Source organism: Panthera pardus, unplaced genomic scaffold (genome assembly GCF_024362965.1).
Source record: "Panthera pardus isolate Hobbes unplaced genomic scaffold, ASM2436296v1 HiC_scaffold_12, whole genome shotgun sequence".
NCBI lineage: Eukaryota > Metazoa > Chordata > Mammalia > Carnivora > Felidae > Panthera > Panthera pardus.
This window is the reverse complement of record NW_026526677.1, coordinates 54,941,177-54,953,441: the sequence shown is the minus strand read 5'-3', so window position 1 is coordinate 54,953,441 and position 12,265 is coordinate 54,941,177. Positions and strand designations below refer to the sequence as shown.

The 12,265-nt window shown below is 38.7% G+C and overlaps 1 protein-coding gene across 1 annotated transcript; it reads right to left on the bottom strand.

Moving 5' to 3' along the window:
* Positions 1-9,597: 9,597 nt before the first annotated feature.
* Positions 9,598-11,392, bottom strand: LOC109267028 (olfactory receptor 51I2-like). Its single transcript, XM_019449538.2, has 2 exons — positions 10,437-11,392; positions 9,598-9,613 (listed from the first exon to the last, which is right to left on the bottom strand). Exons 1-2 carry the CDS (start codon positions 11,363-11,365, stop codon positions 9,598-9,600), a joined length of 945 nt encoding a protein of 314 aa, XP_019305083.2. The 5' UTR covers positions 11,366-11,392.
* Between the last annotated feature and the right edge of the window lie 873 nt (positions 11,393-12,265).

The following is a 12,265-nucleotide window of genomic DNA, read 5'->3' as shown; positions in this document are numbered from 1 at the left end:
ACTCCCAATCCCTGTTTTTAAATATTATTTTCACTTTATAATTCTCTTTATATAATTATTAAAACCCTGAGATGGTTGTGGCTGGAGAGCTATTTCTTCCCATTTAACCATTTAGTCCAAATCTCTGCTTGCATTGATAGTCCACAGCATTTCTGAGATGAGAGTTGTACATCTAAGGGACATTGATCAAAAGTTAAGCATGGCAAGAGTAAAATAAACACAAAAGCACAATATAATCAGGTTATCTTGCTTGACACTATGATTTCTTCTTCAGAATCCCCAACTGTATTGGATCCCAGGAAAACAGATGTACCGGGATTTCTTTCTTCAAAATGATCTCCACAGAGAATAAATAATTTCTTTTATTCTAGGAACCAGCTCTCAAGAGGAGGATTAGAGTAGAACCTTGAAAATACTACAGTTACCTACCTTAATGAAAGATGGCACACTCTGTTCTGAGCATTTTTACAGATCATGGATACTTTCCCTTCACTATCTTATCAGTGTTTTTATCTGGGTAGGAATATGATTAGTATCACCATTATACCAATGGGAAAATTGATACTTAATGGGGATCAGTGAATTATATGAAGTCACAAAAATTGTCTTTTGATATCCATATTGTGGGGAGGGACTGTTAGAGAAACCTTTGAGGTAGTGAGTTAGACTTTTCAAAAGTCTTGCATTTTTTTTAGGGGAGGTATTTAATTTCCTTCCTCACTCATTTAGTATTGCATATAGGAATTTCCTGTTAATGTTGCTGATGGCTTTAATTCCAATAGTTCCTTGTCCATTTGCCACCATACCTGGGTAGTAACAGCAGAGTGTGTTTGGGACATTCCCAAACAGTGGCTAGTTTGGAAAATAGTATGATTAGCAGTGGGGTCACTCAAAGGATACCTGGAGAGACACTTTTTGGAGAAATGCAGCTGAGAAGACCTAGAAGCTCATGACAGAAATGACAGGTCTCTCACAGACCAGGGGTCTAGAACAGGAAGCATGATGAGGCTGAGCAAGGCCAGTGGCCCATGTGGCTAGCCGGGAAGCAAGGTTAAGGCAAGCATGGCTCCAAAGGAACTAAATAGAGCATATCAGTGGATACGGCCTATCCCCTAGGCTCTGAATGGCCCTGTGGGTGAAGCCCACAACATCAGTGCTTGGAGAACAAGGCTGTAGGAGAGGCCATAAAGACTAGTAAATTTAGCATGAATATGGTCCTAGAGGTCTACTTAGGCACAACACTTCTAGATGGAAGCAGAATGGGAAGGAGAAGGTGTGGGTGCTACAGGAGTGCAGCGAGAATAGACAGGGAAGAAATGAGACCATTACCCATGGAACGCTTGTTAGACCTAAACAGAAGCAGGTAGTATAGTAGAAAGCTTGGCACAGAACCAGCCAGAATTTTCTGGCTATAGCTAGCAGACTGCTTGTTAGGGTATAGAGAGAGTACATGTGATTTCTTGGACTGGAATCCAGAAGATGAGAATTGTGAGCAGTATGGGTTCTGATATGCTCAGGTGAGTGGTGGCCAGCAGAACTAGGAGCATAAACTAGAGTCAGTGCAGGCTTTGGTCATTTCGGACAGAGGCCCCTTACCCAGTAAAGCCCTGACATTGGGATTGAGAGAAAGAGAATTAAAGAGAGAGAAACAGACAGATTTTCTTTCTTATTAGGAAAGCAGTATAATAAACTTTTGACATTCCCCAAATACAAAAGAAAAGTATAATAAACTCCAATAAAGTTGTCACATTAGAAGACAAACATTGTTAGCATTTTTGTGTTTATTTCTCCAGATTTTTAATAGGTGTTTGTATGCATGCTTCTGTATGGACATATGATGAATGTGTGTTACCAGTTTTGTATTTGAAAGCCCATTAGATACAGGGATAATCAACAGATAAATCGGACACATTTAAATTTTTTTTTAATTTAAAGATACAGCCATTATCCTAGATTTTAGAAGGGATTCCAAGTCCGTGATAGTATGCTCATGATAAGTTTCATGGCTTTAATCTTAAGTGACTTAACCATTTTGTGAGTATAAACACACACCACCACCACCACCACCTTCCTTTATCTAATTTCTTAATAAATACTAAATTATTAAATGCCAGATAGAGACAAAGCTATAGCAGGACTCTTTTAACTTCTAGGTCAGATTTCTGGTCATTTATTTAATGACTACTCACTGGGTCACCTGGAAGGGCCTGGAGTTAAGGACTAGAATGAGAGGAATAGGCTGCCTCTTTCAGGAGATTTGGCTGGAAGTTAGGGTATGTTCTGGCAAAGACCTTCATCATGTGCCTTTCACATAGGTATCCTTTTACCTTCCCCATTTCCTTTGTTTAGATATTGCTGTCTCTGACCCTACTGCCTCAGCCACTTGGACCTTTGTTCGGTCCTGGAGGAGTCTGAATAATACTAAATCTCAGTCTATAAGTCAGTCATTTTTTTAGGTTTATTTAGAAATGTTTCATAAATGTGGCTTGTGTTCTCCATTCTGCTTACCAGTGTTCTGGCCCAGATACTTACCTCTTGCTTAGAGGATTGCCATACTTTCACATTTGTTTCCTTGCCTTAAACATCTTGTGCACGAGTCCTAAATCCCATGTAGTTTGCAGGAATTTTTCCAAACACAATTCCGATTATCTGCTCCCCTACTTAAAATCCATTGAGGATCTTTTATTGCCTCCCATACAGAGTTACTTCTTAGAATGACAGTAGGCCATTCTTTTTTACTTTTATATATGTTCCCATCTTATTTTTTCTGTGTAAAATCTCTAATTTTTCCACGTAGTGTATTTTTCAGCTACTTTATAATACTTGCTATCTCTCAATGATTTCATGCACTTTTAAATCCTCTATTTCACTCTGTTTCCTTTGAATTGCCTTTTGCCATTTTTTCTTTTTAGCAACACTTGATAAAATGAAACTCTTTTATCATTTGTCAGGCCAAAAGAGGCATTTTCTCTTTAGTGTCCCTAGACCTCTTGGTTCATACTTTAGAACTGGACCATTTACAGTTCAGAAAAGTTTGAGTGAGCTTCTGAGTCATATATGCTCAAGTTAATAAAATATACTATATTATTGCTTTAATTAAATTGAAATAAGACTCCTTTGGATGCAATGAGCATACATGTGGAGAGTCTGTCTTTAAGATAGACAGACCTGAATTTGGGAAAGTGCCGTATTATACCATTGGTTTAGGATTTCAGAGTTGATGTTTGTTGTTTATCTCTTAAGGTACAGTAGTCCCACTTCCTATCCACAGGAGATACATTCTAAGACCCTCAGTGGATGCCTGAAACTGCAGATGATATATACTATATGTACTGTACGATGCTTTTTTCTATATATACATACCTATGATATTGTTTGATTTATAAGTTAGGCACAATATGAAATTAACAACATAACTAATAATAAAATAGAACAATTATACTGTAATAAAAGTTATATGAATGTAGTGTCTCTTTTTCAAAATATTTTATTGTACTGTATACTCACCTTTCTTCTTATGATGATGTGAGATGATAAAATGCCTACATGAAGAGATGAAGTGAGGTGACTGATGTAAGCATTGTGATGTAGTGTTAGGCAACTACTGACTTTCTGATGATATGTTAGGAGATTCATCTGCTTCCAGACTACAGTTGATTGTGGGTAACTGAAACCACGGAAAGTGAAGCCATGGGTAGGGGGGGCACTATTGTATTCTCAAAACTTCTTGTTCATTCCCGGACATCTCATAGCTTTCTTTATGTTAGACTGGATCCAAAGGGAATGAAGATGATGCAGAATCAGATTGTAGTCTGCCTTTTCTACAACTAAGGGAGCCAACAGGATACAGGGCTTTTAAATCTAAGAAAGTTAAAGAACAAGGGGATGGAGAATCAGCTGCTCTTCTTCCACGGTCTTCTTCCCAGACATGTCCAGATCCCTGACTTACTTCCAAATCCATTTCCTCCTCCTTCTCCTCTTATTCTTCCCTTTCATCTTTTTCATGACCATGATTGACAGGAAATGTATTCCCTACCTTTGTTTTTAAGCTGTTTTTGTGAGTTATTGTTCCTTATTAAAATATAGATATATCAGTAGAGAGAAGCCACACTTTCTTAAAAAAAAATTTTTTTTTTCAACTTTTTTTTTTTAATTTATTTTTGGGACAGAGAGAGAGACAGAGCATGAACGGGGGAGGGGCAGAGAGAGAGGGAGACACAGAATCGGAAACAGGCTCCAGGCTCCGAGCCATCAGCCCGGAGCCTGACGCGGGGCTCGAACTCACGGACCGCGAGATCGTGACCTGGCTGAAGTTGGACGCTTAACCGACTGCGCCACCCAGGCGCCCCAAGAAAAGCCACACTTTCAAAGATAGCGAGTGTGACATTTGGAAGGTAAAAATTGCTTCTAGTAAAAATCACCCAGAAAAAGTATCCTTAGAAAAGGTGGCTGATGGGAAGGAGGACTTTAAGAAGGAGTGAAAGATGTATCACCCTTTCTTTATCTAACTTAGAATGTCTTAGGTCTTCCAAGAAGTTTTCCATCTTATCTAAGGTGTGAAATTTAATGCTATATTTTCTTACAATCCTTTTAATATCTGCAGCATCTGTAGTGAGATCACCACTCTCATTCCTGGTATTGACAGTTTGTGTTTTCTCTCTTTTTTCTTTCCTGTTCAGTTTGGCTAGAGGCTTACCAATCTTAATACTTTTCTCAATGAAATATATTTTGGTTTCATTGATTTTCTTTTTTTTTTTTCTGTTTTGTTGATTTTCTCTGTTATTTTCTTTCTTCTGCTTACATTGGATTTAACTTCCTCTTATTTTTCTAAATTCTTAAGGTGGAAGCTGAGGTTACTGGGATCTTTTTTTCTTATACAGGTACTGTAGTGCTATGCATTTCCCTCTAAGTACTGCTTCAGCCTGCATCTCACAAATTCCATATGTTTAATTTTCATTCAGTTGAAAATAACTTGTAATTTTACTTTTCATTTTTGCTTTGACCTATAGTTATTGTAGATTCTGATTCAGGAAGTCTGGCATAGGGCTCAGCAAGATAGAAATTTAAAAAGGGTCCATAAGTGATTCTGATAGATAGCAAGGTTTGGGAGTCCCTGGCTAAGATGGGAAGTGTGGGATGGTAGACAGAGATAACATTGGCTATTTGAGGGTGACTAGTAGCTGGTGAGGGATCCTTCAGGAGTGTACTTTATTTGGGGTATTGTGTGATATGAAACAAGAAGACACTTGGGTTGTAGAAGCATAGGAATCAGGCAGTTCTGCTTCTGAGGGGACTATTTCCAAGGGTTAACAGATTTTGTCTTCAGTATGATGTGAAAACAGTCTTAACCAAGAAATTAAAATAAGAACCTCTGAAACATGTGACCTCTGAAACATGTGATTCATTTCCCTTTTGAATCCTTGGGTTCCCTGATAGGTATTCCCACAAGACACTTTCTTCTTCTCTTGTAATACTCATTATGTTTGAGAAATGCTTATTTAATACCTGTATTTGCTGGTGAATTGTATGTAAGTGTATGAGGGCACTGTTTCATTGAACCTCTTCATCATTGCATCCTGGGGCATAGTAGATGTGCCTGGGGCATAGTAGATGCTTATGACAGACATTGACTGCTGTTCACCACACTAATTCATCTGCATCCAGGACACACAGCTAGGCATTTCCCAGCCTCCTGTAAGTTGGGTATGATTAAATTCTAGCCATTACTTTCAATGTGAATGGAAGTGATGTGTGCAGCTTCTAGACCTGGCTTAAAAACTCTCCTATGTAGTCTTCCATGTTGACACTGCATGTGACTTGGGAATCCACGTGTTGCATATGGTAAACCACCAGCAGCGAGTTCCTAAAAAAAACTATGTAGAGCCAAACCCTTTTACCTGCAACCCTCCACCAACCCATATTTGCACCATTTGTATAAATGAAAACTGACTGTGTCATCACTGAACATATTTTTGTTTTTAAAGTAGTCTAGCCTTGCAAATACAACACTAAATAAATATTGGTTGAATAAATAGCTTAGAAACTAAAGGAAACAAAACCTGGAAAGTGAGGGGCTCCGATAAGACTGCTGATTATCCTTCCAGAAAAAACAATGGAGGTATGAATTTCTTAAAGGAGGAGGTATTTCCTTACATTAGCATAATTATCACAAAGTCTTTATGAATCAAGATGACACCAAACTGGGTCTTATATAGGCTTTTATTAATTTTCTTTTGGTCAATGTCCTCTCACCTCAGGAAATTTACATTATTGTTCCTTCTCCCTCTTGGATATTCAAACTTATCATCTCAATCATTTCCAGCATTCATTATGTTCAAGTCTCTTCCATATTAAAAACAACAAGTATAAACCTGCCTAGATCCTATATTCCTCTTTCATCTCTTTCCTTTCTTAGCCAATCTCTTAGAGAAGTTATCTATAACTTATCTCCATGTGTGCATCTTTCATCTAACTCTTTCATTACTGCATCATAACTTTGTCTTCCATCAGACTACCAAAGGCATTCACTATCATCATCAAGGAGCTCTGTGTGTCTGAGGTTTTAAGTCTTTACCTTCCTTGACTTCTCAACAACATTCAACACAGTTGACTACTACCTCTTTCTTGATACATTTTCTTCCTTTGCCATCCATGGCATCACACCCGTGGTTTTCCTCTTATCTCTCTCAGTACTTCACAGTTTCCTTTGCCACATACATTCTACTTGGGCTTATGAGAGAACATGGTATATGAGGGCCTGAAATTAGCCCTTTAATTGTTATGCAGTGACACTTGGGCTGATGGCTTTTATTGCCATCTGTATATCATGACTTAAATTTTATCTCTAGTGTAGACCATTTGGCTAGTCAAGAGTTCCTGGGCTATAAGTCTAATGGCCTGTGTATTCTAGTCATTTGGATGCTTTCAAGGGAGTTCAGGCTCAGAGTGTCCATAATTGAACTCATGATATTCTTTGCCCAAATAAGTTTCTTTATTCATGTTTCATATTTCAGTTAATCATGCCACCATTTACCCTGAAGTGTCCCAAACTATCACTCTTCCTTGGCCTTTCCTTTTTCTTCTCTTAGTCTTCATATTTGATCCAAAGTCAAGTTATATAATTTCTACTTATATAATAAGTTTGAACCCATCTCCTTCTCTTTATCTCCACACCCCTAGTCCAAGTTTCCACTAAATCTCATCTTGACTATTTTGCTAGCCTTCTAACTGATAATTTAATATGTTCTCTACAACAAAATATTAAAAAAATGATGTTTTTAAAATAAATGTGGTCATGTCAAAATGATCCTCATCCCTGATTAACACACTAATTATTTCCCATATTTCTGATTGGTTCTCATTTATGTTTTTCACATTTATCTTAAGCCATAGGTTCTTTGCTCTTTGACTTCCTGGTAGCACTACTTTTCATTCCATTCCTTTACTGTGCCATGCTTCCCTTTCCACAAGTTCTTTGGAGACAAAGTTTTATTTGCCTAATATACCTTCCCCTAAACACTCTCCTTTTTCCTAGTTAACTTGTATTCAGAATTTGGACATCACCATAATTATCACTTTTTGAGAAAAGCCATTCCTGATCCCTTGAACAGGTGAAATACGCTTATTGTGTACTTTCATCTATTAATTAATCTATTTATTTAGTCACCATGGTGAGCAGAATTCTAAAACACTACAAAAATATCCTGTTCTAGTTCCCAAAACCTTTGTATATGTGAAATATCAATTCTATGATTATGTTATTATATGGCACAGCTGACTTTAAGATAGGTGTGCTTGAGCCCACATGAGCCCTTAGAAGAGACATTTCTGCAGCTAGCTGGTGACAGGAGTTAGAGATATTCAAAGCATGAGAAGAATGTGATGCATTGTTGCTAGTTTGGTGATGAAGAGGGTCATGTGAGAAGGAGTGTGGAGCCTTAAGGAACTGAGGAAGACCAATAGACAGCAGTTGCACAACCTTAAGGAACTGGCTTCTGCCAACAGCTCAAATGAACTTGGAAACAGATTCTTCTCCAGGGCTTCCAGGTAAGAACCCAGTTGGCTGACACTTTGATTTTGGCCTTATGAGACCCCCAGTTAGAGAATCTAGCCAAGCCCATCCTCCAGAATGTGAAGTAATAAATGGGTGTTATTTTAAGATAAAAATTTTTTTTTGTAATTTTTTAATGCAGCAGTGGAAAACTAATATAGTAGCTGAATACATTTTTAGTGCTATTAACATTAAGTACTATTAAAATGAGTGCAAACTTTGCATTCAGAATGCAGTGTAGAACAAAAGTGTTAGGCTCTTCCTTCATTGAACTTATAGTCTACTGGGGGAAGAGGAGCCTAAATGGATAGCTCTTAATTCATTGTAAATTTACATTTATTTCGGTATATATTTAGTCTAGTCCCGCAAATCTTTGAATGTGGTAAAATACCACTCCTGTGATTGTGTTGTGTTATATGGCACAGTTGACCTTAAGACAGGGAGTTTATATTCATATGGGTTGAGATAATTACAAGAGCCTTTAAAAGAAGGGACATTTCTGTAACTGGTGACTGAAGAAATCAGAGATATTTAATTGATGTGTATTCCTTCCATAAAAAAATCAAGTTTGGTTTTGGTACCTTTATATTATGATCAACTAGCAGAGTGCTTGGCACATAGGGATCACTAAAGAATAAACAAACTATTTGTTAACACATAAAAGGTAAAATCCTCCCAAGTTAGATAGCTGGTAAGTGTAAGAGACAGGCTTAGAATTTGAATAAGGCTTGTTTCCTGACTCTACAGTTTGTGTTCTTAACCACTATAACCCAGTGCAGACAGTATATACTAAGATATTGTGATATTGAACCTCATACTTTTGAGAGGATGGGGAGTGGTTAAGAAGAGAGACAGACATCCCCTTTCAGCTTCACTTTGTATGAAGGTATACTCAAGCAGGAATATATTAAAAAATCTTAGTATTGTAATTTTTTTCCTACAAAAATTCTTTACGGAGCCAGAGTATTTCATTGATGTGTGAAGGGCATAAAGTCTGGGAAAAGGGCCCAGGAGATCCCATAGGGTGAAAAAATAGGAAACCTTCACTAGGTTGAGGAGCCTTAGTTCAATCAGTTAGCTGTTTTGCACCTCTCACATCTCCAGGTCAGCTATCCAAGTTCAACTAGAAGCCTTTTCACAAACTTTTGCAATCATTTATATGTATTCTTTTTCCCCATTCAAATTCATTTATATATTCAAAAGAATCATTAAGCAGCTATTACTCCACAAACACCACTAAAACTGAGTATATTTTGGCACGCTTGGGGTTTACAGTCTAGTCGAGTGATAGACTGTTGCATATTGCATATGTGCATATATTGCATAGGAGACAAACACAGTCCAGTGAATAATGTGGAGAAGAGAATTGGACAAATTTTCTGAGAAATTAGGCTTCTACTTGACTAATAAGAAGTGTAGCTAGAAATGAGATATAGGTAGGTGGGGAGATGAGAACATTGCAGGCAAAGTAAATGGTGTCTGGGAAGACCCTGAGACCAGATAAAAGCTTAAGCTGATAGTCTTTTGGCTCTAGTTTTACTTGTATGTCAATACACTTTTAACCTGCAATACATACTCCTAACTTATTTTATAGTAAAATATTTAATAAATGATTTATATGTTTTTTTGGCAAACCAAACTACCTAGCATGGTATATGCAGTTAGCATATAAGTTATGTTAGTATGTGCAGTTCTGTATAATTCTGTACAAATTGTACAATCTTCTGGCTTCATCCCATACCACTCCTTCTTCAACCCCTACACCACAGTCACACCTGTGTAGGTATAACAAGTGGTAGAGACATAAAGAAGTGCAGGCATGCTTAACTTTCCATGAACACATTTACTTCTTCAAGACACGGAGCCTTTTATTTCATATTGCTCTTTTTTCCTGGATTTTTATCTTTCTTACTGAATTCCTACTTTGCCTAGAGAAACCCTACACATTTTTCAAGGTGAAATAAAAAACATTCCCTCCTTTGTAGAGGTTTTCTGATCTTCCCAGGCAATTTCTGGCCGCTACCAATTTGCAGTTCCTCTAGTAACCTCTTGCACAGGACTTTATTGTTGTACTTGTATGCTGGTGTGTATTTACTTGCCTTTATCCTCATACAAGAATGTGTTTCTGGAGAGAAAGGATCATGTTTAATATATTTTTCAGTCTTTAATCCTCAGCACTATTTACAGTAAAAAGTAAATCATGAATGTAAATTTGAAACATAAATAATCCTGATGGTCTTCCCACTTCCTGAGTAGGAATTTTCAATGCTTTATGAGGGTAGCAGGTTCCTGCAAAGTACAGCAACAAGTTTCCTTTATAGTACCCGGACCCAATTATATTTCATAGTTTGATCAGTCTTGGCCCTTTCTCTTTAGCATCCTAAACATGGCTTCCCTGATGGGCTTGGATTTCACACTGTAGATGATGGGGTTGAGCACAGGGGGTACCACCAGGTATACATAGGCAACAAGGGCATGTGCAATGGGGGACAAGTGCCTCCCAAAACGGTGGATCATGGACATGGTAATGCCTGGAATGAAAAAGACAAAGACAGCCAGGATATGGGAAACACAGGTGTTGAAGGCTCGGATGCGCTCCCTGGGAGATGCCAGTCCCAAGATTGTGTGTAGGATAAGAATATAGGATAGGATAATGAGCAGAGAGTCTATGCCTCCAGTGGACAATACCACATAGAGCCCATAGATGATGTTTATGGTGATGTCAGCACAGGCTCTTCTCATCACATCAGGATGAAAACAGAACGAGTGGGACAAAAGGATTTTGTTAGGGCAGAAGTTCAAGCGTTTAAGCAGGAAAGGCACTGGGAAGAGAGACAGGGCAGCACGGGCCACAATGGCCATCCCAATCCTGATGATGACATTATTGGTGAGGACAGTTGCATAGCGAAGAGGGTTCGAGATGGCCACAAAGCGGTCAAATGACATGGCCAGGAGCACTGACGACTCCACCACAGAGAAGGAATGGAGGAAGAACATCTGGACCAGGCAGGCATTGAAGCCTATGAGCCTGTGGCCAAACCAGAGCACAGCCAAGGTGGTGGGCAGTGTGGACAGGGTGAGGCCCACGTCAGTGAGGGCCAGCATGGACAAGAAGTAGTACATGGGCTGGTGCAGGCTGGGAGTCTTCCTCACAGCCAAGAGGATCAGGCAGTTTCCAGTGAGGGCCACAGTGTACATGGAGGAGAAGGGGATAGAGATCCATCCATGAACAGCCTCATGCCCTGGGATGCCAATCATCAGGAAGGCATGTGGCTGGAAGAAGGAGATGTTGACATGGGTCTGGGAAGGGAGCATCTTTGGGAAGCAGTTGAAGTCTCCAGAAAGATGTGACCTCTTCAGTCTGGGCAGACAGAAAGATGGTGATAGGACACTTGTTATTAGGAAGATATTTGTTTATGCTGTATATAATTTTTCATTAATTATTTCTCATCTTCTCAGCTCTTTGTATTATTAACCATTCCAGGAATGTACATACATTAGCTAATATGTCCCCCAAACAAATGCAGAATGTAGGGGATAGTTTAACTTCCTCATAATTACTGGAAAATAAATGACTGAAATGGATTTACATTTCACGTATACTGTTGCCCTACTTAGAGAAACAAAAGGGTACTAATTTTCTTGGACACAGAGCTGGGTTTCTGAATAATTCTCTGAATCAGTAAATTTCTGTGCTTTAGGAAAGTAGACTCCTTCATTTCCTCTGCTTCATCTAGAGGCATAGATCTGCTGTCTCTGGAAGTCCAGGCCTCCTTACTTTTCTTGCTGCTTCTGACATATGCTCATCTCCTTACCATTGGCTCCTCCTCCTGGCAGCAGCTGAAGAGAGGGGAATCTCAGACTCACTAACCAGACCTCCATCCTTCTAAGTAGTATAGAAGGGATTGTATTTTGGCCCAAGGTACTTACCTTGCTTGTCATAGCCTTCTCTACCTCTTCACATCCTGAAGGAGCCCAGAAAAACTGCAACTAAGATACTTACCTTTATACCACTGGCTGGATACCTTAGCGAGTTGCTATTCCCCAGGGATGTCCAAGCCACAGCCCAGAGGATAGTCTATACTTGTTTTTTCTTGGGCAATGGAAAATGTGTGGGATATGTGTGTTGGCATAGAGGGTTATAGGGAAAATGAGATATTTAAGCAACTGAGATGTGGAGGAGAGGTGTAGAATCCTCATCATCTGTAGGTTCAT